The 24,641-nt window shown below is 63.4% G+C and overlaps 2 protein-coding genes across 3 annotated transcripts; one reads left to right on the top strand and one right to left on the bottom strand.

Annotated features, from left to right (window-relative positions):
- The first annotated feature begins 5,935 nt into the window (after positions 1-5,935).
- PKP3 (plakophilin 3) lies at positions 5,936-14,392 on the top strand. Its single transcript, XM_070783117.1, has 14 exons — positions 5,936-6,113; positions 7,595-7,790; positions 9,703-9,779; positions 9,913-10,538; positions 10,626-10,749; positions 11,058-11,262; positions 11,628-11,802; positions 12,244-12,361; positions 12,434-12,601; positions 12,681-12,866; positions 13,091-13,244; positions 13,463-13,655; positions 13,752-13,839; positions 14,015-14,392. Exons 1-14 carry the CDS (start codon positions 6,033-6,035, stop codon positions 14,048-14,050), a joined length of 2,427 nt encoding a protein of 808 aa, XP_070639218.1. The 5' UTR covers positions 5,936-6,032; the 3' UTR covers positions 14,051-14,392.
- A 1,028-nt stretch (positions 14,393-15,420) lies between these two features.
- SIGIRR (single Ig and TIR domain containing) lies at positions 15,421-23,549 on the bottom strand. Of its 2 annotated transcripts, none has more exons than XM_070783119.1 (10): positions 23,463-23,549; positions 19,408-19,570; positions 18,416-18,614; positions 17,781-17,914; positions 17,542-17,682; positions 17,055-17,198; positions 16,632-16,734; positions 16,417-16,567; positions 16,046-16,235; positions 15,421-15,754 (listed from the first exon to the last, which is right to left on the bottom strand). In XM_070783119.1, the coding sequence occupies exons 2-10, from the start codon at positions 19,412-19,414 to the stop codon at positions 15,591-15,593; spliced, it is 1,233 nt and encodes a 410-aa protein (XP_070639220.1). In that variant the 5' UTR covers positions 19,415-19,570; positions 23,463-23,549; the 3' UTR covers positions 15,421-15,590. The 2 variants fall into 2 exon arrangements, with proteins under 2 accessions (XP_070639220.1, XP_070639219.1); XM_070783118.1 differs by lacking the exon at positions 23,463-23,549 and adding an exon at positions 21,192-21,405.
- Between the last annotated feature and the right edge of the window lie 1,092 nt (positions 23,550-24,641).

The following is a 24,641-nucleotide window of genomic DNA, read 5'->3' as shown; positions in this document are numbered from 1 at the left end:
CAAGGACACGAATAGGGGAGGGGAGGGTGTATGTCAGTGTTGACATTTAAGCAAATTTTTAGAAATCAATGTTCAATCCTTCTCATCAGTTCTTTTCAATATTATACTGGAAGAACTAGTTAATGCAGTAAGACAAGGAAAGGAAATAAAAGGTTTACAGGTTGAGGAAGAAGAAATACAATTGTTTTAGTTTGCAGATGACATACTCATATATGTATAAAATCCAAAAGAATTAGCCTAGAAGAAAAAGAAAGACACTCCTGGAACTAATAATCAATTATAGCAAGGTTGCAGGATACAAGGTTAATATACAAAAGTCAGTTGCTTTCCTATATACTAGCAATGAACTATTTGAAATTTGAAATTTAAAACATAATAAACAGCATTTACATTAGCACCCCAAAAAATAAATACCCAGGTAAAAATCTAACAAAACATATATAAGATCTATATGAAGAAAACTGCAAGACTGTGACGAAAGAAATCAAAAGGCCTGAATCAACGGAAAGACAGTGCATGTTCATGGACCAGAAGACTCAGTACGGTCACACTGTGTTTTTCCCAATGTGATCTCTCTAGATTTGATACAATTCTAATCAAAGCCCCACCAACCAGGACTTCCCTGCTGGTCCAGTGGTTACAAGCCCAGCTCTTAATGCAGGGGATGTGGGTTCAGTCCCTGGTCAGGGAACTAAGATCTCACGTGTGGTGGGGCAACTAAGCCAGCCCAGGCACCGCAGCTACTGAGCCCGTGCGGCATAACTAGGGTCCAGGCGCTGCAATGAAAGATCCAGCAAATAAGTAAGTGAAACTGCTCTGTTAGCAGAGTCAGATAAGCACAGTTTCTCCTCCAATTATTTAAGAAATAATATCCCACCAATCAACTAACTGATTCTTTCCTGGAGAGGTAAAAGACACAGAATAACCAACATAATATTCAAGGAGAAGAATAAACTTGAAGGACTGAGAGCTCCAACTTCAAGCCCTCCTATAGAGCTGCAGCAATCAAGACAGTGTAGTACTGGCAAAAGAGTAGACAGATCAGTGGGACAGAAGAGAGAACTCGGAAACAGACCCACATAGAAGCAGCCAGGGCTTCCCAGGTGGCACTAGTGGTAAAGAACGTGCGTGCCAATGCAGGAGACACGAGAGATGCGCGTCTGATCCCTGGGTAGGAAGATTCCCCCAGAGGAGGGCATGGTCACCCACTCCAGTGTTCTTGTCGTAAGGAACTGGACAAGACTGAAGCGACCTAACACGCATGTAAATGCAGTCAACTGATCTTTGACAAAGAAGCACAGGCAGTACAGTGGAGCAAAGTGGTCTTTTCAACAAACGGTGCTGGGACAACTGGACAAGAAAAATTAACACCAGGTGACTCACAGACCTAAATGCAAAACACAAAACCATGAAATTTCTAGAAGACAGTGCAGGAGGAAACCTAGATGACCTTGGGTGTGGTGATGTTGTAGATACAACACGAAGGCTGACCCATAAAAGAAACAATTGAGGACTTCCCTGGTGGCTCAGTGGCAAAGAATCCACCTGGAGTTTGATCCCTGATCTGGGAAGATCCCACGTGCCACACAGCGACCAAGCCCGCGTGCCACGGTCATTCAGTCTGCTCTCTGGAGCCTGGGAGCTGCAACCGCTGAAGCTGGCACTTCCTAGAGACCGCGCTCCACAACGAGAGAAGGCAGCGCGGTAAGAAGCCCGCACCCTGCAACCAGAGAAAAGCCTGTGCGGTGAAGACCCAGGCCAGCCAAAAATAAAACAAAGAAGGACTTCCCTGATGGCTCAGACGGGAAAGAATCCACCTGCAGTGCCGGAGACCTGGGTTTGATCCCTGGGTTGAGAAGATTCCCCTGGAGAAGGGAACGTACTCCAGTATTCTGGCCTGGAGAATGCCATGGACAGAGGAGCCTGGCAGGCTACAGTCCATGGGCCCGCAAAGAGTCAGACACGACTGAGTGACTTTCACTTTTCACTTTCAGCTGACACACAGAACTTCATTAGAATGAAAAACTGTTCTGCAAAAGACAGCACCAAAAGAATAAGAAGATAAGTCACAGACTAGGAAAAAGATACTTGCAAAGGCCATATCTGACAAAGGACTGTTATTCAAAAATACAGAAAGAACTCTTAAAACCCAACAAGAAAATGAGTGACCCAACTGAAACATGAGCAGACAATCTTAACAGAGCCCTCAGCAGAGAAGATATGCAAGTGGCATCTGAGCACATGAAAAGAGGCACCGCCGCTTAGAGAAATGCACACTGTAAAACAATGAGTATCACTCTGCACCTACTGGAATGGCCAAAATCCAGAACCAAGTGCAGCGAGGACACCGGCGCGGCAGGAGCTCACAGCCAGCACGGGTGGGCTGCACACAGCGCAGCTGCGTGGAGACAGCTGGCAGCTCCTTACAAACTGCACTCTCACCACGCGCTCCGCAGTCATGCCCCTGGGGGGTACCCAAAGGGGCTGAAAACACGTCCACACAAAAGCCTGCACAGGATGCTTATAGCAGCTTCATTCATGATTGCCCAAACCTGGAAACAACCAAGATGAACTTCAATAGCTGAACGGATGAAGAAACTGTGGTACATTGGACAATGGAATATAGTCATGTAAAAAGTGAGCTGTCAGGCCACAACGAGACACGAAGGAAACTTCAGCGCGTATAACTAAGTGAAAGAAGCAAACGAGAAAAGGCCACATACTGTGACATTCCAACCTGTGACATTCTGGAAAACGCAAAACTGCAAAGAAAACACAAAGATCAGTGGCTGCCAGAGGCTGGGGGAGGGGCAGGGAGAGATGAACCGGCGGAGCGGAGGGTGCTCAGGGCGGCGGCCGTACTCTGCACGGGACTGTGATGGCGCACATCACTGTCAACTTGTCTAAACCCCCAGCGTGTAAAGCACCAGGATGAAGCCTGATGTGAGCCAGGAGTTCCGGGTGACGACGGCTTCTCAGTGCAGGGTCATCGACTGCAAGAAACGTGCCTGCCGATGCAACAGCTGGGGAGCTGTGCCTGGTGGGGAGGGGCAGATGGGGGTGCTCTCTACCTTCCTCTCAGTTCTGCTGTGAACCTAAAACTTGCTCTAAAAAATAAAGTCTCCTTTAAAAAATCAGTGACAGAAACAAAGAAAATTCAAACTATCTGACAGTACATGGGAAAAACAACAGATGAGAAAAATAAAATCGTTACAGTGATGAAAGCCACTTTAGGAGTTTCAAAGAATAGGAACAGCTATTGTTAAAACCCAGTCAGGAACACAGAAGACAAGTTTGAGAGACGCACACAAAAGGGGATGGGGAAGGACAGCTGAAGGAGACCGTGAGGAGACAAGGGATCCTGGAGCACAGACGGAACAGACAGGAAACAAGGAGAGAAAAAACACCTCAGTGACACAGCGGAAGAAAACGTTCCTGAAGGAAAGAAACACAGGCCACTGTCGAAAGTTTAAAACGAAAAATTGGCCATACGTGTGCACAAGAAGTCATAGGCCTTGGAGGTGCAGGCCCCTGCGGGTGCCAGGCAGGCACACAGCGTCCTCCCCTGGGCTGGACCAGCTCCGACTGACCCCCAGGGCGCAGGACCTGCAGGAAAGGGAGTTGGAGGCTGACGGGCAACCCAGCCCTGATGTTGTTCAAGCAGAAAGGCGACACCGGGCCTGTTGGGCCCCGGCACCGGATCCAGATGGTGAGAGCGAAGAGCTGCCCGGGTGGCCCAGGGGGCAGGAACCCCTTTCAGGACAAGGCTGAAGCTGAACACCAGGAGAAGGCAAACAAACCCTGGCTCAACCCCGTGGAGAAGGTGGCCCAGCCCTAGCTAGGGGACTACATGGGTTCTACTGAGACCCCACCCAGCGGTGCCCAAGCCCAGCCCAGCCCAGCCTGCTGTTGCTCAGGGCGACCTTTCCACACACCCTGACTAGCTCTGTAAGTCCTGGGAACCTATTTAGCCTGCGGAGCCTGTTTCCCGGGCTGTAAAATGGAGTGCTCCCAGCTCGGCCTGCTGGGGCTCCTGAGAGGACAGAGAACAAGCTGTGAGCAAAGCACCGACCACTCTCGGAAACCCGCACCTGTGGGCGGTGCCCGGCGTCTCCGTGGGACCCAGCGCGGGCCTCCTGCCAGAAGAAGCATCGGGGTTCACAGACCTCCTTCCACCCTCCCTGCCCCCCGGGGGCCTCCTCCGGGTCCAGGCCACCCGGGCACCAGCCACCGCCTCCCCAGCCTCCCTTCAGTCAGCTCACGCCCCTCCTCCCCCGCTGGAGCACCCAAAGGATGCCCCGCACTCGTCCCCCACCCATGAGCTCCGGCCCCCAGTTCCCTTCTGGGTCCTCTTTGGGGCCCTGCAAGGCTCCCCTCTCTGTCCCAGAGGAGCTCGGCTGCCCCGCCGTCCTGACGGGCATCACTGCGTGTGCACCGCTCTGTCCGTCTCCGTCACACACCTGGGAAGAGCTCAGAACCAGCCCGGCGGATGGGAGGCTGAGAAGAGGCGTTGGGCGAGGTGGGTGGGGGGGCGGTCCCCGCAGCGACCTTCCCGCCAGGGGGCGCGGGCCCTGCCCGCCCCGGAGGGACGAGCGCTGCGCCGGTAGGCGTCGTGGCGGAGGCGGGCCCGGAGCTGGACTTGGCGGGAACCCAGCCGTCGGACGCTGGAAGGTTCTCGAGCCTGGGCGCGAGTTCCCGGACAGGAAGCGCCGGGACGCGCGGGCCGGAGGGCGAGCAGCAAGCCCGGTGTCTCCCCGCGCCCGCCCACCGCCCTCCGCCCTGCGCTGCGCCCGGGTCGGTGAGCGCCTCACCCGCCCCGGCCCTGCCGTGCGATCTAAACTTCTCTGCGCTCCAGCGCGCTCCCGAGTCTTGTTAATATGATTTTGCCGTCTGCGTCGTCACCTTTTCTCCCCATTTCCGCCCTCCTCCAGGCTCTCGACCGAGTGGGGTGCCGGGCCCTCTGTACCTACTCCAGCTCTGCCTGCACACACCCGGCAGCCCTTTCCCCCTTTGCAGTGAGCGCAGCAAAGCCAGCAAAGGGTCCTCATTCCAGCCCGCCCCTACTCATCCCCAACCTCGGGGTCCCCTCCACCGGTAGACGCCCCAACCCGACCTCTCAGCCCAGGCAGTCCATACTGTAAATGCTAGCCTGCCCCTTGGGCCCTCACACCCTTCCCTCACACCCCCCAGGGCAGAGTCCAGGCTCCCCCACCACCCACCTCCCAAGTAAGAGCATCCCTCACCCTTCCAGGCCTTCAGGTCCTGGGATCTCCAACGCATATTCCCAGGTTTTCTAATCTCCCCCCACCCCCACCCTGCCCGCTAGGGATGCCCCCCCCCCCAGGAAGACCCATCAAGCCGGCACCAATCGTCCTTATGCTGTCTCCCCCATGCACTCGCTCCAGAGAGAGGGGGACTCTCAGGAACAGAAGGCTGGTCCCAGGGGTGGGTCAGGGCTCTGAGCTTGAGGGGGGACAGGTTTAAGCCACAGCAGGTCCCTCGGGCCCTGCAGTGGTTAGAGGAAGCTCCCTTGGGTCCCCAGGCTTTCCTTGGACAGGGAGTCCCAAAGGGCAGAGACCCAAGGTGGGTGGTGGGAGGGGTGCACAGGTCCCCAGGAGGCTTGGCACAGCCTGGGACCACCTGCAGCCCTCCCTGCCAAGAGGAGGGGCGAGCTCTAGGGAACTGGCCCTGGGAACCCTGCAGGCTTGGAAGACTGGGCCATGGGGGTGTCTGCCTGACCCCCACCTGCAGTCCACCCCGGAGGCTGGCTTCCCCAGGTGTGCAGCCGGGTGGGCTGGGCCCCAGGTGGATGAGTGCAGGGCGGGCCCCAGGCCCGTGCCAGGCGACCTCCTCCAAGCGCACTCAGTGCCGCACAAACTTGTCTCCCGGGATTTTTCCACACAAAACACTACTCCCAGGGAAGCAACCGGTCTGATGAGCTGGTTGGGCGTGCAAGCGTTCCCACCCCGCCCTCCTGGTGCCCCCGCAGTCCTGGCCCACAGCGAGGCCCCAGCAGCAGTGCTGGGCCCGGGATGCAGCCCAGGACTCCTCAGCTCGCAGCAGCCGTCTCCGGGGTGAGCCCCGGGGCCAGCAGTCTCCGGACCGCCAGCAGGGTAGGTCACCCACCCTGTGCATCCCCTCTGCCCAGCGGCTCCACCCCAGGCATCACCTGGACCTTCCCAGGGACCCTCCTCGACCCCTCTCACCCCTGACACTGACTTCTGCCTCCCTCCCCAGTCTCCTCCCCAGCACTGACCTCACCCCTAGGGCTGCCTCCTGACCCGACCCCACCTCACCCCCAGGCCACTGCCCCCAGCCACCATTCCCACCTGGGACCATGTCCCCTGCCTTCAGGGACCCAGGGCCCAGGGTAAGGGTGTCCCACAGGAAGGAAGGCCGGTGAGGGTGGGCCCACGGTGACTCTGCGAGGGGAGCCCAGGAAGAACACGAAGCCGCTGGGCCCCTGCCCCCCAGCCCTCCTGGGCTCAGCCCTCGCCCCACTCAGCCCGCCAGGGGCCTGTCCTGGATCCCATGCAAGCCTCCCCAGGAGGCCTTGGAGCGGGCGGTCTGGCTGGTGGGGACGCTCCAGGGAGACTTTGGGGCAAGCCCCGCTCTGCCGGGCTCTCACTCCTGCTCTGACCCCTGGGCCGCCCCTGTCCATGCAGCTCCAGCCCTCCGGGTCCCTGCTGGCCTGGACTGCCAGTTCCTCCCTGCGTCCCCAGCCCGGGCAGGAGGGCCCCTCTGAGTCAACCCCCCGGGGCAGCCCCGCCTGCCCCCACTGAGCTGAACCCTGACTCACGTGTTGGGAACTGCCTCCCACCCCCACAGCCTGGGGGGCAGAAGCCTGGGAGGGGACCAGAGAGGGCCCAGCCAGCCCTTTGGAGGCCTCTGCAGAGGAGAGGGTTAGGGGTGACTTCCAGGGTCTACGGGATGGATATCTGGAGGGTCATGAGCTTGCGGTGGGCCCATCTAGCCTCCTGCTTCTGGGGTCTCTTGGGCACCAAGGACTGACTCCGTCGAGCCCTCTTCACCCAGAAGCTCCACCCCAAGCCTTCAATCCTCAACTCAGTCCCTTGGCGCCCAAACCCTGCTAGGCCTCCCACAGGCCTCAGGTTGGCTGCCTGGTCCTCGGAGTTTCCCAGAGCACCCGGTTCCCCGGGCAGGGAGGGCCCTGGCCCTGACTCCCCGAGGTGGCCGCCCTGGGACCTTTCCCAGCGCTCGGGACAGTAGGCCCAAAGGAGCAGCTGTGGCCTTACAGGCAGGGGAGAAAGGCACAGACCCTTGCTGCGTCCGGGATGGGCGGAAGGCAGGGTGACGCGCAGGGCCTGCTCTTCCGCCGAATTCCACCTTGAGCAGCCCCGCCCTCCCACCTGGCCCAGGTGTCCCCGCCCCTCGCTGAGCTCAGGGCTGGGCGGTGTCGGCCTCTGAGCCAGCCCTGGGCGAGGCCAGAGGGGAGGGGACTTCAGGGACAGGGCCGCGCGGGAAGAGACGGCGAGACAGCTCGGGCTGGAGGTGGCGACGGGGCCCAGGCCAGGCCGACCGCCCGGTGCCCGCCGCCATGCAGGACGGTAACTTCCTGCTCTCCGCCCTGCAGCCCGAGGCGGGCGTGTGCTCCCTGGCGCTGCCCTCGGATCTGCAGCTGGACCGCCGGGGCGCCGAGGGGCCGGAGGCAGAGCGGCTGAGGGCGGCCCGCGTCCAGGAGCAGGTCCGCGCGCGCCTGCTGCAGCTGGGCCAGCAGCCACGGCACAATGGGCCCGCTGAGCCCGACGGGGCAGCCGAGGCGGCCAGAGGTAGGCGGATGCGGGCCAGGTGGGCACCGGAGGGTGGCAGGTGGGGGTGGCCCCAGGGGCGTGGTGGTGCCAAGGCTGGAGGCCGCCGTGGGGCGACTCCGGGTTCAGCTCCCTGACTCACCCAGGCCGCCTTGAGTCACCGCCCCACCCCGCCAGGCGTGGGAGACGCCATGGGTGTGGCCTCTACCTCCCAGCAGGGACCCTGGGGTCCTCAGCGTGAGCCAGGGTGGGCCCCACCTGTCCCCTGTGCCCTGAGCCCCCTGCCCCAGCCAGACATGGGAGAAGCGGCACATGGCCGGCCGGCTGGCTGGGCCCATCTCGGTCGGCAAAGTCAGGACACGCACACGTCCCACATCCCACGGGCTCACACGCAGTCTCAGAGACACACGGACACACACGTCAGTCCCCGAGAGACACAGACACACAGAGACACAGACACCCAGACTCTAGCGTCCACCCCTGGCCCCTTGGGAATGAGCAGACAGAACGGTGAGGGGCGGGGTCTGGAGCTCCTGGGGGAAAGCCACTGCCTGTCGGGGCCAGGGTCTCCCTGCGGGATTGTGGGGCGGGGGGTGGAGGGCCTGCCAGAGCGACCCGGATACTCCCGCTGAGAAGAGCCCACGGGGAACGCCCTTGGGGCCAGGCAGCCCCCTGCGTGCAGAGACCCAGCTCCACCGGGCATGCATATGCATGAGTGTTGCAGCGAGCTCAGGGCGCTTCTGGGAATGTCATCCCCTCCTTGCCAGGCCACAGCAGCAGGCACCAAGGTCAGGCGGGAAGGAGAGCCTGTGGGATGTCAGGGTCAAGCCCCGGTGGCAGATGCTCGAGGGCCCTTCCCAGTACCGGCCTCCAGTGCCGGTTGGGAGATGCGGGTCAGCGTAGGGGCCGCCGGGTTCCTGAGTCCTCCCCGGCCTGGGCCTCTCAGCCTTGCTGGTGGCCCAGCTGGATGCCCAAGGGTCATGGGGTAGAGGAGGGAAAAGGGAGGGGTTAATTACCACCCCAGCTACCCTGGCAATTAGGGGGAAGAGGATTATAATTTTGGGGTGGGGGTAAGGTCCCCAGGCCGGGGGTGTGTCCCCCCAGGCTGAGCCTCCCTGGCATCAAAGGGTTAATAGCCCCTGCCCAGAAGCCTCATTAACCAGGGCGGGTCTGCCAGTTCGGGGAGTCCCCCCAGACCTAGCTGAGCCAGAGGCTGGGAGGGGGCCCCCTCCCCTTCACCCCTGCCCTGAGTCCCTTCTGCCCAGTCTTTCTACCTTGGCCTTGGGCGGGTGGGACTCAGGAACCCCCTCCCCATCTGAAGGCCCTGCCCAGCAGGTGAAGCCACCCCAGCCGGGCTCCCGTGGTGCTGCCTGGTGTGACCTTTGCTCCGCTCCTCTCAGGGTGTTCTCAGCTCTTGCCGCCTGCCTGTCCATCTGCATGTCCATTTAGTTGTTCCTTCAGCGTCTCTCCATTCTCCTGGCCTAGATACTCACTCATGTGCCAGTCTGTTCACCCACCCGCCATGTTCTGGCGGTCCAGGCTGCCCCCTTCCCTCCGCCCTCCGCCCACCCGCCCTGTCCATTCACCATGCAGTCTGGCTGGCTCCTGTGCCCTGGGCTTGTGTGTGCCGGGCGTGGGGATGGCCCTGCCAGGTGGGTCAGGGGCCCAACCCCAGGACACAGCGTGTCCCTAAGCACTGCAGTGTCACCGTCGTGTGGCCAACAGCACAGGCCAGGCCCATAGGGGTCCGTGCGGCTTCCTGGGCGAGGGGGCCAGGCACACTCCCCAGGCTGCCAGGAGGTCAGCAGGGTGAGCGCGTCTGTCCCCCCTGGGGGCCGGGGGGCTGCCCTGCCAGCCTCAGGGTGGAGGGGAGGCAGGAGGCCAGCGCCTGCCGTCGCCCCAGCGGGCTGTGCTGCCCCTGCCCCGTCTACAGGTGCATCCAGGGCTCAGTACCACACCTTGCAGGCCGGCTTCAGCTCTCGCTCCCAGGGCCTGGGCGGGGAAACCTCGGTGAGTGACGCCCCTCTAGCCCGGACCCCTGAGGTGGAGGTTCCGAGGGGGGCTGGGCTCCGTGGTCGGGAAGAGGGGCCCGCTGAGCCCCCATGGCCCCTCACTGCCGTCCCCTCCCCTCCCTGCCCCACAGACCTTCCGGCCCATCGCCAAGCCCACCTACAGCCCCGCCTCCTGGTCTTCCCGCTCGGCCGTGGACCTGAGCTCCAGTCGGAGGCTAAGCTCCGTCCACAACGGGGGTGGTGCCTTTGGGGCTGCAGGGTACCGGGGTGCCCCGCCCACTGCACCAGTGCCCGCCCGGCCTGTGTCCTTCCACGAGCGTGGTGGGGCAGGCAGCCGGGCAGATTACGACACCTTGTCCCTGCGCTCACTGAGGCTGGGGGCCGGGGGCCCAGACGACCGATACAGCGTGGTGTCCGAGCAGCTGGAGCCGGCAGCCACGTCCTCCTACAGGGCCTTTGCCTACGAGCGCCGGGCCAGCTCCAGCTCTAGCCGGGCTGGGGGCCTGGACTGGCCGGAGGCTACCGAGGGACCACCCAGCCGGACCATCCGTGCCCCTGCCATGCGGACCCTGCAGCGGTTTCAAAGCAGCCACCGCAGCCGTGGAGTGGCTGCGGGCGGGCCCGGGGGCGTCCTGGAGCCCGTGACCCGCGCACCGTCTGTGCGCAGCCTCAGCCTCGGTGACTCGGGCCACCTGCCGGACATGCGCGGGCTGGACAGCTACGGCGGCCACCGCACCCTGCAGAGGCTCAGCAGCGGGTGAGCTGGGCCGGGTTTGCGGGGGTAGCCTCTGCCAGAACCCCAGTCCATCCTCAGATCAGCCTAACCCGGCTCTTGTCTCTGCAGATTCGATGACATCGACCTGCCCTCAGCAGTCAAGTACCTCATGGCCTCAGATCCCAACCTGCAGGTGCTGGGAGCTGCCTACATTCAGCACAAGTGTTACAGCGATGCAGCCGCCAAGAAGCAGGTGACCGTCCCTGCCGACCACGCCCACGGACCCGCCTCACTCAGTGCTCTGGTCCCTAACCGCCCTCGCTGACCCCCAAACTGACTGGGCAGACCTGGGCCTACCCAGAGCATCCCCAGCAGAGGAAGGGTGGGAGGGCTGGACTTACACGTGTCCAAACACACACGCTGACACCGCACACCTGTGCACACACCTGAATATAGACACGCACGCCTGTCACTGTACACACCTGCCTACAGCTGCACACCTCTGCACACACCCATCCGTCGCGTGCACGCTTGTTAACACCCGCATGCCTGTGCCCGCAGGCCCGCAGCCTGCAGGCTGTGCCCAGGCTGGTGAAGCTCTTCAACCACGCCAACCAGGAAGTGCAGCGCCACGCCACAGGCGCCATGCGCAACCTCGTCTACGACAACGCGGACAACAAGCTGGCCCTGGTGGAGGAGAACGGCATCTTCGAGCTGCTGCGGGCGCTGCGGGAGCAGGACGACGAGCTCCGCAAGAACGTCACAGGTGGCCTGGTCCCCGCCCGCTACCCGCCCCCCCCCCCGCCCGCTACCCGCCCCCCACCCCCTCCCGCACCTCCCGCCGCCTCTTCCCTCGGACCCCACGGCCATGCCTTGGCACGTCTCTTTAGAGCCAGCCTCCACCCCAGGGCTCGTGTCCCCAAGGGTCGTCCTCTCTGCCCTACCGCAGCCCCGTGACCCTCTGGGTCACACCCAGGCTGTCCCCAGGAAGGCTGGTGGGTGAGGCTGGCAGTGCCCCGCAGGGACAGGTCAGGAGCCTCCTCCCTACCACCTGAGGAAGACAGAGGGGCTGGAGGCCTCGGAGGTCCCCAGAGGTGGTGCCTGACCACGACTGTGGCCCACCCACCACAGGGATCCTGTGGAACCTGTCCTCCAGCGACCACCTGAAGGACCGCCTGGCCCGGGACACGCTGGAGCAGCTCACAGATCTGGTGCTGAGCCCCCTGTCGGGGGCGGGCGGGCCACCCCTCATCCAGCAGAACGCCTCTGAAGCCGAGATATTCTACAACGCCACCGGCTTCCTCAGGTGCGCCGGGCGGCCGTGGGGCCCTGAGGTCCGAGGGACAAGGCGGAGCCACTGGGTTGCGGGGGGCGGGGGCTCTGGGGGAAGTGGACGAATCCAGCAAGGCAGAGGTGCTGACCCACGAGTGGAGTGGGTCACCAGGTGTCCTCCCCCCAGCCAGATGTCAACAGACTGCAGGCTCAGGTTTCTTTAAATCAGGGACTTGATCTGACATTTCTAACCTGCCCCGACCCCAGATGGTTTGAGGAGTGGATGGGGGCAGGCGTGCAAAAGCGTGGGAGCGACAGTGTCCAACAGGGGCCAGGAGCAGGAGCTGCTGGGGGCAGGCCCAGCGCGCGGTGGGGAGGGAATCGGGGCCCAGGAGCTCAGCCTCGGGTTCAGCTCGCTGTGGGGTGGCTCTGCCTGGGGTCCCTGTGCCGGCCTCTCACCTGTCTCCACCCGCAGGAACCTCAGCTCCGCCTCCCAGGCCACTCGCCAGAAAATGCGTGAGTGTCACGGGCTGGTGGACGCCCTGGTCACCTACATCAACCACGCCCTGGACGTGGGCAAGTGTGAGGATAAGGTGAGGGTCGGCCTGGGCCCGGGGGCCCCGGGGGTGCCAGCCCGCCCTGACCGCGGCCCCCTCCGTCCACAGAGTGTGGAGAACGCCGTGTGCGTGCTGAGGAACCTGTCCTACCGCCTGTACGACGAGATGCCGCCCTCGGCCCTTCAGCGGCTGGAGGGCCGGGGCCGCCAGGACATGGGGGTACCCCCAGGCGAGGCGGTGGGCTGCTTCACTCCACAGAGCCGGCGGCTCCGAGAGGTGGGCCCAGACTGGGGCGGGCGGGCAGAAGCAGGGGTCCCAGGCGACCTCAGCTGACCCTCTGTGCCCTCCTGCCCAGCTGCCCCTCACGGCCGACGCGCTCACCTTTGCCGAGGTGTCTAAGGACCCCAAGGGCCTCGAGTGGCTGTGGAGCCCCCAGATCGTGGGGCTGTACAACCGGCTGCTGCAGCGCTGTGAGCTCAACCGGCACACGACCGAGGCAGCAGCCGGGGCGCTGCAGAACATCACCGCAGGGGACCGCAGGGTAAGGCGGTGGGGCCAGGCCGGACAGGACGGGAAGGCAGGGGCCGCTGAGCGGCAGCAGGAGTGTGAGGTCAGCGCCGCAGACGGCACAGGCCTCGGCTCCTGAGGACGTGGGTTCTGTGCCAGACTTGAGGGAGGCGCCAGGAGGTCTGGGCTGGCAGGGCCTGACCCGCGGGCAGCTCGGGGCGCCAAGCACCTCACTCACCGCCCTCCTCCTGCCGGCAGTGGGCGGGGGTGCTGAGCCGGCTGGCTCTGGAGCAGGAGCGCATACTGAACCCGCTGCTGGACCGAGTTCGGACCGCTGACCACCACCAGCTGCGCTCACTGACAGGCCTCATCCGAAACCTGTCCCGAAACGCCAGGAACAAGGATGAGATGTGTGAGTCTGGCCGTCCCACAGCCTGGGTTCCGCCTCCCCTGTGGACCAGGCGCTCACCTGGACTCTGCCTTTACTGCCGCCCTGGGGCCAGCTTCTGGGAGGCCGGGGTCAGTGGACAGGCAGGCGCGCCAGCTCCCTGGGGGAGCAGGGGACGGCAGGTGCCAAGGGGGCGGCGGGGGGAAGGGCGGTGGAGACCCACCTCCCCGACCTCCCGGCAGCCACCAAGCTGGTGAGTCACCTGATCGAGAAGCTGCCCGGCAGCGTGGGTGAGAAGTCTCCTCCAGCCGACGTGCTGATAAACATCATAGCTGTCCTCAACAACCTCGTGGTGGCCAGTCCCGTGGCCGCCCGGGACCTGCTCTACTTCGACGGGCTCCGCAAGCTGGTCTTCATCAAGAAGAAGCGGGACAGGTCAGGGCCCAAACCCTGTGCCCACCCTGCCCCCCGGCTGCCCCTGCCTTCTGGCCATGCCTGTCACCCCGCTGACCCCTGCCCCCCACCCCCCAGCCCTGACAGTGAGAAGTCCTCCCGGGCGGCCTCTAGCCTCTTGGCCAACCTGTGGCAGTACAACAAGCTCCACCGAGACTTCCGGGCGGTATGTTCCCGTGGCCCAGGGCAGGCGGGGCTGCAAGTGTGGGGCACGGAGGCGGGACAGGAGGGAGGGACAGGGAAGCCACGCTGCACAGGAGGCCTGGACGGCCAGGGCCTGCTGCCAGCACACTGGACGCGGGGCAGCACAGCCCTGACTGTGGGTCCCCTCTCCACTGCAGAAGGGCTACCGGAAGGAGGACTTCCTGGGGCCGTAGGCGAAGCCTTCCTGAAGGAGAGTGCGATGTGACCCAGCCTCCTAGGGAAGGGCTCAGCTCAGGGCTGCTCGCCAGCCGGCCTGGAGGAGAAGGTTGAGGATGGCCCAGGGGCCTCTCGCTGGAGCCCTGTCCACATGCAATGTGAAGGCCTGGGCCACGGGGGAGGGGAACGAGGGCTTGCAGCTGGGGAATTGGCTTCTGCGGGGCATGGGGGGGCAGGGCTTGAGGCTGCTCTGATGCGTGGGGTGGTGGCCAGGTCACACTGGAAGAGGTGGTGCTGGCTGTGGCCCAGCGGTGCCTTGGGACAGCCAGCAGTGGGAATAAAGGTGGCCGTGAACACAGCCCCTCGTGCTTCCTTGGCTGGTCAGGTCTGGGGTCAGGTCCAAGGATGCAATAGTGTCCCCAAGCACAGCCGTGCTTGCCCCTGAGGACACTCCCCCCGGGCCCATGCACAGATTTCTCTGGTCAGGGGACACAGGACCGGGGGAGGGAGCGTCCCAACAGCAGGAGAGCCGGCAGAGGGCGGAGGTGGACAGCAGAGGCAGCCTCGAGCTGAATGAGACACGTGTGCAGAGGAATGACCTCTTCTGGGGCAGTGTGCCCACTGCTGACTTTAGTGCCACCCTGCTGGGTTGTGCTCACGTGGCACCTGCACCCCAATGTCTCTCTACCTTGCCCCGCTCTGGGGGTGCCTGACAGCTTCACTCATACTGTCTGAGGCTTGGGGTCCAGGAGCTCTGGGACTCCTCCGCATCCCACCAAGTCAGGCTACTTGGTTGTGACGCTCCCACAGATATTTTACAACAGACTTTTCCGCAAAACTCAGCACCTGCAGTCTGTAACGGGCCTGCCCCCAGGGGCCGTCCGGCTCACGGTGGGACTGGAAGCAGTCACGTCCCGGGTCAGGGAGGCCTGAGGAGGGTGCTGAGAGAGGTGCCTGAGCTGGCACGGGGCGGAGGGGCAGCGTTGGAGGGGGCGGCCAGGAGTGCCGGCCAGGTGGCCACGAGGCGAGACAAGGGCAGGGTCCAGGGCCCTGGGTGCTGAAGCTCCAGTGCTCTGGCCATCTGATGCAAAGAGCCAACTCCTTAGAAAAGACCCTGATGCTGGGAAAGATTGAGGGCAGAGGGGTGACAGAGAATGAGACGGTTGGACGGTATCACCACGATGGACATGAATTTGAGCAAGCTCCGGGAGACAGTGAAGGACAGGCGAGGCTGGCGTGCTGCAGTCCATGGGGTCGCAGATTCAGACATAACTGAGCAACTGAACACCAACCAGGGCCCTGGAGGGCCCAGGATGGAAGTGAGGGGCCTTCCGCCCAGGACACTGCACACCCGCTTCCTGCCCCAGGGGAGAGGCTGAGACTCGGGCGGGATTCAAAAGGTCTTTATTTTTAGCACGAGGCGGACAGCTGGGGCTGGGTCCACTCTCTTTCCCTGAGGTCCCAGGACTGCAAGTAGACAGGTCCTGCTGTGTGGGACTAAAAACACCCAGCCCTGCCCCCGGCACCCCGGTAACCCCAGTGCTCCAGGGGGCAGGGCTACACGTCGTCCTCCGATACCAGGCAGTAGAAGTCCGTGCGGGCACTGTAGTTTCGGGAGCCAAGGTCTGACACATCCACTTCACTGCCTTGGCCCTCTCCGAGCGAGACCGCACCTGCATGTGGTAGAGCTGGTGGCTCCCCAAAGACAGGCCCTCGTACACCTGGGGAGGGGCACCGCCAGGCCTCAGGCTGGGCTGCACACTGCCTGCCTTCTGCCAGGCCACTCCCTGCTGCCCCTGCTTGCATGATGGCACTTGTGGTTCCCAGGCAGGCCCTGGGCCCAACCACCTCTATGGAAAGAGGCAGTGGGAGGTGCTGAAGTTAAAGCCATCCACGGCTGCAGGGCACGGTCCCCACCACCTGGGCCCCTTCAGGGGCTCCTTCACCTTCTGCAGCCTCCCTCCAACTCAGGGTGAGCTTCTCGGGGTCAGGGGTGGGGCTGGTGAGCCTACCCAGGTCCCCCTCAGGGTCGGGGTCCAGCTCGGGGTCCAGGGTCCGACCCTCTGGGAGCCGGCTTCGCACAATCAGCATGGGGTCCTTGTCGTCCTGCAGCCGGGTCTGGGGGTCTCCCTCCATCGATCTGTACTGCACCTTCCTCGGCAGCGCCAACCGTAGCTCTTTCCAAAAATCGGAGGAAGGCGTCTGGAGGCAAGGGGGGCAGTTAACGTGTGTGAACACATGAATGGGGTTTGGGGGGGGTGCCAACACATAAAGACCCTGGCCTCCTCGGCCCCCAAAAGCCCACTCCTCTGGGCAGCTGACCACGGAGCCTCCACTCACGGGGTCCCATCCACAGCACCCCCCGCCCCGCACCCCTCCGCACCACAGAGCCGGGCTTCCAGAGCAGCAGGGTCACCAGGTGGCGGTGCTGGCGCAGCAAGCGCAGCGCAGGGTGAGCGGGGTCGCGCCGCTGGCCCTCGAAGGTGATGAAGATGGGTCTGCGCGTGAGCTCCAGCAGCCGGCACAGGCCCTCCCTGCGAGGGCGGCACTGTCAGAGCGGGCACGGCTGAGGCCCACCCAGCCCAGCACGGGACCCACCGGAAGCTGTGACTGCACCAGGCCCGGCCCAGGAAGGCATCCGACAACACCACCACAAGTCGCCGGCAGCGGCTCAGGTTCACCAGGAGGTCTGCCGACGGCTCTGCAGGACCCGGGCATCAGCGGGGGCAGCACAGACTGGGCCCTGGAGGGGCGGGGCCCTAGGAGGGGCGGGAGCCCGAGGGGCGGTGGGGAGGGGCCTGGGGCCGAGGGAGACTTGAGGGGCGGGGCCTGAAAGGCAGGATCTGTGACCCAGCGGGGGCGGGGCGAGCACCGGGACAGGGGTGGGGCCCAGCGGAAAGGGGCGGAGGGCTCGAGGGGCGGGGCCTGGGCTGAGGAGGACCTGAGGGGCGGGGCCTTGGGAGGCGGGGTCTGTGAGCAGCAGGGGCGGGGCCCAAGCGGAAAGGGGTGGGGCGCCGGTACCCGCGCGCGGCAGGAGGTCGCGGTCGTCCAGAAAGAGCTTGTAGCCACGATGCCGCTCCAACTGCGGCTTCAGGATGAAGTTCACGAACTTCCGGTCCTCAGGGCTGTCGCTGTAGGAGATGTAGGCGTCGTAGAGCTTCCCGTCTGCGGACGGCGGCGGGTCAGTGCGGCCGCTTTCCCGGCCTGGACCAGCCACCTTCAGGGTCCCCTAAACCTCCCCCCCTGTGCCAGGGAAGCCAGGCAAGCCCCCCAGACGAGACTCAGCGGATCCCGGCTCAAGCACCGCCTGGATTCGTCCTCAGCACAGGATTCCGGGTAGAGGCCTGGAACCAGGGTACCGTGACCCCCTTCTGCCCATCCAGTGCCCTCCTGGGCTGCACAGAGACACGCCTCTTCCAGAGTCCTCTAGGGACCGATGCCTCCTCACCCCCACCTGCAGAGCTGAGCCTAGTGAGGCCCCCTTCCCCCACGTCCGGGCCCCACGCACCGTTCATCTCCACCTCCCCATACTTGTCTTGGTACCAGAGCAGCACGTTGAGCCGACACTTCACGTACAGCAGCGCCACCAGGAGCAGGGCCAGCAGGGCCAAGAGCGAGGCCAGCACCGCGGCCGCATGTCCCGCCAGCCCTGGGGACAGAGCCGCTGTCTGAGCCACCCCAGCACCCTCCGAGCCGCAGGTCTCCCCAGGGCTCCCTCCTACCTTATACCCCAGTGTACCCCCTCACCAGCTCTCCAAAGAGTGAAGGAAGAGGAGCTGATGTTCCGGATGGAGCAGGTGAAGGTCCCGAAGTCCTCAGCTCTGGTCAGGTTGATCCCCAGGACACTGGACACAAGTACCTCTGACCAGTTGGTCTTGACCCTGGGGAGACCAGGCCCCACCCCCTCACCTGGGGCCCGAGAGCATCACTGGATGCCCCGGAGCCCCAGTTGTCTGGGACTCGCCCAAAGAGGCTGCAGATTTGGGCTTCCTGGCAGTCCCTAGACCGTAAGCTAAGAGAAATGGCCAGAACATGAAGAGGGTATGGATCTCTTTTGGGACATCACCCTGATCCTGGGTCCGGGTCCTGGAGGTACTCAGATCCCAGGCTTGGCCCAGCAGTCAATGAGTAAATTCAGGCCTTAGCACTCTGCTGGCACCCATGACCCTGGGTGGTCTACAAGGTGAGTGTCTAGAGGGGCCATCTGTCCCTGTAGTCACTGACTTAGTCTGCATCCAGAGTGGCACTCTGCCCATGTTGTGTCTGGCCAGTCACTCCCCAGCCCATGTTCAAGTGATTATAGACCAGAGTGTAGGTCAGAGAGGCCACTGGCTGTGGGTATATCCAGCATGTCACCTGACCCTGGACACCTCATCTCTTACCAGGAGTCCTCATGGAGGTCATAGAGGCTTCCATTGCTCAGCAGCAGCCCACCTTTCAGCCACTGTACTGAGGGCAGGGGGCAGTGGGGCCCCGAGACCACCAAGGCTGTGCAGTTCAGTGTGACCACGCTGCCCAGGGCAAGCCCCAGGACCTGGTTTCCAGACGGGGACAGGAAGTCAGGGGCCTTGTCGCAGGCTCCTGCAGAAAGAGGACCCAGTGGGTTACCCGTGCCTGTGATGCCAGCCTCCCACTGTGCACAGATGGTCGGTGGGCCAGGAAAATACCACGGAGGCCAGTGGCACGTGCTGCTCGGTAACCACACCGTGTCCATCCACAAGTCCCAGGGGGACAGGGCCCAGCCCTTGGCACGTCTTCTCCCAGCAGCGGCTAGTTCTTACGTGTTCTGCCTGCCCTGGACGTGGCTGCCCTGTCCTCAGAGAGGATGTCAGTGTGGAGGGCAGTGGCCAGAGTCATGGCTGAGGTCCACCCCCAGCCCAGCCCAGCAGGACCCACCTAGCTGCCTGTGTGCCCAGGACAGGAGCCAGCACACATGCTCTGTGTGCACCTGTGGCCCACTCTGTGACGTCTCGGCCCTGGCCCCTCAGCTGGACAGTGGTGATTTGGGAGACTTGGGTTGGACATGCCAGCACCTTCAACCTGGTAGAAAGTTAGAGTTCCAGGACCCTCTATTTCTGGCCATGGGCAAGCATTCTCACCTCCCTGAGACCTGTCTTTAAATTGGGGTGATGAGCCCAAGCCGGCAGTCAGAGAAGAAAGCCATCATCTTGGCAGTGAGGTCTCCCAGTAGCCCACATCTACCCACCCGATCCCCAGTGGCCCCCACCGGTGCCCACTCCCAGTATCCCTGGGCTTTACTGACCCCCCATGAGCAGGAGATGGGGAGGGCCCATCTTAACCACACTGCAGTGTGGAGCCAGCCTGGGGCAGGAAGTGGAGTGGAGCCCGTGCCCACCCCTCTCTGACCGTCTACCTGCCATGGTCTGGCCGGGGCTTCCTCGAGGCAGGCTGGACACTGGTGCTACCCACAGCGCCACGGGGCTCCTTGGCCGAGCAGACTGATCCCCCAAGGGCTGAGCAAGATTCACTCTCTGTCCTTGTGGCTGGTCAGTCAGGGCGCCAGGACGGGTCAGAGGCTGCCGCCATCCCCAGGAGCAAGTTAAACAAGAACAGGATGAGTTAACGTGTAACTCTGGCCTCGGAAGCACTGCCTCTGCCCCAGCTGTCTTGCGGAAGCCGCAGAGCACCGGGCATGGCCTGGACTGAACTTCGTTTGCCCCAGGGACACCCGACGGCCCAGGGTGGGCAGCGCCCCTGACGCCCTTCCTGGGCCCAGGAGCTGGCCTGGTTCCCAGGTCCTCGGGGACAAGGCCGCCACGTACAGACGGGGGCTGTGTACAGCCGGACTCAGCCTGTACTGAGGCTCCGAGGGGCCGGGGGTCGTGAGTGCCCGGCAGCCTGACTGGGCCTCACTCCCAGCCTGGATGCAGCAAGAGCAAAGCACTCGAGGCCAAGGTGCCGACACAGAGGGGACTCGGGGCTCAGGCTGCTCTCGGGCGGCCTTCCTTCCAGGTCCTGTGCATTTCTCATCTTCAGACCACAGACTTTCGTCCGCATTGTCCGTCGGTTCTCCAAGGCAACCCCCACCAACCCACAGGCGGCCTTTCTCTCCCACGCAGGGCGGGACCACCGCCCGCCAGACAGCAGCAGCTACGCATACACACCTCTCGACACAGAAAGCTCCACAGTGACCTGGGCTGCGGGGCGGGACAGTGAAGCCCAAGCTTCAGAGCCTTCGAGGACAGCCTCCTGGCTCCCGGGCCTCGGGCACCTGCTCCCTGGCGCCAGGCAGGTTCTCACTAGGCATCCAGTCCTCTCCCTCCTCCCTGTGAGTGGACGCACTGGCCTCCTTCAGGCCCCCTCCCTGCCCACAGGGCCCGTGAGGCTTTGCGGGGACGAGCTCCCCCGACTCCTTCTGCACGGGGGGGACCCAGCGTGGACCCAGGGTCGGCTGGAGCCCCTGCCTTGGCTGGGCTGGGACTTCCTCACAAACGGGGGAAGCACAGGCTCCCTCCCAGCGGGCGGGGGCAGAGGGTCAAGCCGTGTGGAGTGGAGGGCAGCCTGGGAGGTCCCTGAAGCAGAAGAACCAGCCACGAGGGCTGTGAGGGCCTGGGCAGCTCGCACCCCCAGCCCAGAGCAGAAGGTCCAGGGCAACTCCAGTCATGGCCCCTTGGCCTCCACATGCTGACACACCTCTGACCCCTGGAAAGTCACGCTCGGAGCCTCCTGGAAGTTAAGGCAGGTGGCAGGTGCCCCCTGCACACCGTGCCCAGTGGCCCCGCCGCGACACTCCCTCTCCTCCACACAGCCTCTGTGCTGCACCCCCAGCCCCTGCGCACCACTCATGCCCGCATGCTTGGTCCCCGGGCACATGCGCACACGCCCCACATGCCTGACACTGTGGCGGCCCACACCTGGCACACAGCACACACTTCCAAGTTGCCCAGGGCACACCGCCAAGAGCATCCGTGTACACCCCACACCACACACACTGCTCCTCACGCCCACCCTCGGCCTCCATCACCCCTCGCCCTCTCACAGTCACACGTGCCCCACGCACACACGTGCACTCACAAGCTGCATGCTCTGCAGGCCTCCCCTCACACAGGCCTGATTTTGAGGACAGGCCTCAGGCCGGGAAAGGCAGCTGAGGACAGGGACGCAGGCTCACGCTAAGCAGGGAAGGCATGAAGTCACCTGGCTGCAGCTCTTTCCTCCTGAGGAGGGGATGCCCGTCACTGAGGTCATTGGCTTGAGCTTGGGTGCGATCGCTTTGCTCAGCTGGGCCCCCGGCCCAGCCTAAAGCAGCACCGCAGCCCCGGATGCATCACCGAGCATGGCGAGGACCCGGCTCTTGTTTGTGTGTTTGAATCAGAAGTTTCCCCGTAGCTTCCTGGCTTTGCAGTCACATCCTCTGCTAAACCTAAACCCCACCCAGGCACCCCTCCCCGGCGGGCTGGCGGGCAGTTGGTGGTTCTCCCCGCCAGCCCCGCCTGCCCCAGTCTTCCTGTAACTCTGAGTCAAGCGGCTCCTTCCTCCAGGGCCCGCCCCAGTCCACTGCGGCCCAGGCCTTCCCTTCTCAAGCTAGGTCTAGAAGGCCGGGGCTCACGGTGATATGTGGGGGTCCTGTCCAGCAGACCCCCACTCAGGCCTGTCCTGCACACCAACGAGGAGCCGGGCAGCATGGCCTGCTTCCCAGACAGCCCTGTGGTCCCAGGACCTGGAGGGGGCGGGCTCCGTGTAGCTCCCCTGGCCCCAGCGAGCATCACTGACCTGCTGGGGGTGGTGCGGCTCCCGTGGAAACTCTCGCCAATGATAGAACTTTGAGCAGGGCTCTCCGGGCCCCACCCTGGCCACCTCCGAGGTGTAGCCCCCAAACGGTGAGCAGTTACAAGGGGCTTGGGTTATCACGTGGACCTTAGCCCCCTTTTCTACATAGGAAAGCAGTCAGGAGGCCTCAGCGAGGCTCACAGATCTGAGCCCAGGTCAGGGGCAGCCTGAGGTCACCACAGATTCCTCTGCACCCTCATCCTAGACTGCCCTGGCACTCTCAGCCCAGCACTGCTGGCTGATGGCGCTGCTCATGGAAATCAGGCAGGGTCGTTTGTGGCCCCTGTCCCTGCCCTCACCGCTGGGGCAGGGCCTTCCCTTGGAGCATTCTCATCCTACATCCTTAATCTGACCCTTTCCAAGGCGCCTTGCTCAAACACCCCAACCCCGTGGCCCTCAGGGCCTTTGGATAATGGTGCATCTTGGGCTCAGGTCCCACAGACCCTGCCTGCGCGCCTCCCCACTGAGCCGCAGCTCCCCGGTGGGCCCTGAGGCTGAGTGAGCAACATAAGCACCTGATGGACAGGTTAATGGGCTCCGGCGGTCAGCGACCTGCCCAGAAGCACCCAGGAGGAGGCAAAGAACTAGGTAGTCCCTGGTGTCCCCACCAGCCTTGCTGCCTCCCAGAGCTCCTGCCAGGTTGCCTGCCGCCCCACAAGCCGGCCGGTGTCACCACCTCACACCCTCGACTGGGCGCCCTGCCGCTTCCGCTCACGGCCGGCCTCCCCGCCGCGTCCCCCAGGCCCCCTCCCCAGAGCGAACAGAAACCCACGCGCCTCAGGCGCTCCAGAGAACAGCCCGCGGAGCCGGAGCCCGTCCCCTGCACCGCCCACCGCGCTCGGCCGGCGCCCCGCGGTTCCCAGAGCGCCCGGCCTCGCGCGGGTGCTCCGCCTTCCCCGGGCTCCACGTCGGCCCGGAGGCCCGGCCCGCGCCCGCCCCCTGTCCCCACGCTCTGCCGTCTGGCCGGCTGCTGGGCACCCAGAGGGTCTGAGCGACCCCCTCATCTGGGACAGGCGGCCCTCTGCGCCTGGAGCGTGCTTCCTTCCCTGACGTCTCTCCCGAAGGAAAGAACCCGCGCAAAGCGCGGCGGCCCCGCCAGCCGAGAGGCCCCTGCTGCGCCCCGCGCCCCCCACGTCGCACTCCCCGCCTTCCGGAGGGTGGGCCGGCCTCCATACCCGGCCCTCTGGCTGCGGTGAGCGGGGCGAGGCGGGGCACGCGCGGTTGGAGGGCGCGGGGGGCGGGCTCGCGGGGCCGGGCGCCGGAGGTGGCTCCGCCCGGAGACAGGTGCGCGGCGGCGCCAGCAGGCTTCCCGGCCGGCGGCGCCCTGGGAGGCCTCGGGCCTGGGCTCCGCTCGCCGCGGCGCTCCTTTTCCCTTTTCTGGCCAAGGGCCGCGGGCGGAGCGGGAAGAGCTGCCCTCGCCCCCGCAACCCCGAGGGCCAGGCCTCAGGTAAGCTCCGGCGACGCGCGCAGCCGGCCCGGCTCCGAGTCGCTTCCTGCGGACCCGCACCGGTCACAGGCCAGGGGCTCCGCGGGCCAAGAGGAGCCTCGGCCCCCCCTAGGCTCCAGGCTCGGTCCTGGCTCCTGGGACCCGAAAACCGCCACGCACTTCCGCCGACAGGAGCAGCGATCTCCACTCACCTGCGGCCCAGACTCGAGGCTCGCGCGGCCGCGAGGGCGGAGCGGCTCACCTGGGCCAGGTGCGCAGCGGCGACAGCCCCAGCGACGGCGGCAGGTGCGGCCCCGCCCAGCGGCCGGGGCGAGGGCGGACCCTATTTTGCGCCCGCAGGCTGGTTGGTGTTCAAGAATGTCCCACGCTCAGGCCCGTGGAGTCGCGGCCGCCGGGCCTAGGGGCAGAGGCCAAACCGGCCCAACCAACCCGGACTGCCTTGGTGCCCCAGAGACTCCTCGGAAATTCCGCCGCCCCCAGGGGCACCTGCAGCAGTTCTGGCCCCCTGCCCAAGCTCTTCCTCTTCCTCCAGGAAGCCTGCCTTAACTCCTGCCTTGACTCTTGCCCCTGATAGGTGCAGGCAAATCCTCACTTTTCTGTGGAAGCCCACGGAAAACCAGAGGAGAGCAGGAGGCTACTGCATTCCAGGCCTTTCCCCATCTGGACCTCAGTTTCCCAGCTAACCCTGTTATCGTTCAGTCGATAAGTCAGGTCCCACCCTTTTCTACGTCATGGACTGCAGCACAAGTCAGGCTCCCCCGTCCTTCACTATCTCCCAGAATTTGTTCAAATACCTGTCCATTGAGTCAGTGACGCTATCTAACCATGTCATCATCTGCTGCCTTCTCCTCCTGCCTTCGATCTTTCCCAGCATCAGTCTTTTTCAATGAGTCAGCTCTTCGCATCAAGTGGCCAAAGTATTGGATTTTCAGCTTCAGCAACAGTCCTTCCAACAAATATTTAGGGTTGATTTCCTTTAGGATTGACTGGTGTGACCTCCTTGCAATCCAAGAGACTCTCAAGAGCCTTCTCCAGAACCACAATTTGAAAGCATCACTTCCTCAGTGCTCAGTCTTCTGTATGGTCCAATTCATATGCATACATGACTACTGGAAAAACCATTGCTTTGACTGTGTGGACCTTTGTGGGCAAAGTAATGTCTCTGCTTTTTAATACTCTGTTCTAGGTTTACCATAGCTTTCCTTCCACAGAACAAGCATCTTTTAATTCCATGGCTGCAGTCACCATCCGCAGTGATTTTGGACCTCCAGAAAATAAAATCTGCCACGGTTTCCACTTTTTCCTCTTTTATTTGCCATGAAGTGATGGGACTGGATGCCACTCAGTTCTTTGAATGTTGAGTTTCAAGT

This window comes from Bos indicus, chromosome 29, assembly GCF_029378745.1.
Source record: "Bos indicus isolate NIAB-ARS_2022 breed Sahiwal x Tharparkar chromosome 29, NIAB-ARS_B.indTharparkar_mat_pri_1.0, whole genome shotgun sequence".
Classification (NCBI taxonomy): Eukaryota; Metazoa; Chordata; class Mammalia; order Artiodactyla; family Bovidae; genus Bos; species Bos indicus.
This window is presented reverse-complemented; position numbering and strand designations above follow the sequence as displayed.

Coding starts and splice junctions, on each gene's coding strand:
- PKP3 (XM_070783117.1), top strand. CDS start 6,033: ATGCAGCCCAGGACTCCTCAGCTCGCAGCAGCCGTCTCCGGGGTGAGC. Junction 9,780..9,912: donor GCCTGGGCGGGGAAACCTCG/GTGAGTGACGCC, acceptor CCTGCCCCACAG/ACCTTCCGGCCCATCGCCAA. Junction 13,245..13,462: donor CAGGAACAAGGATGAGATGT/GTGAGTCTGGCC, acceptor ACCTCCCGGCAG/CCACCAAGCTGGTGAGTCAC.
- SIGIRR (XM_070783118.1), bottom strand. CDS start 21,242: ATGACCTCAGTGACGGGCATCCCCTCCTCAGGAGGAAAGAGCTGCAGC. Junction 16,568..16,631: donor TGGTGCAGTCACAGCTTCCG/GTGGGTCCCGTG, acceptor CCGCCCTCGCAG/GGAGGGCCTGTGCCGGCTGC. Junction 15,755..16,045: donor CGACCCTGAGGGGGACCTGG/GTAGGCTCACCA, acceptor GCCCCTCCCCAG/GTGTACGAGGGCCTGTCTTT.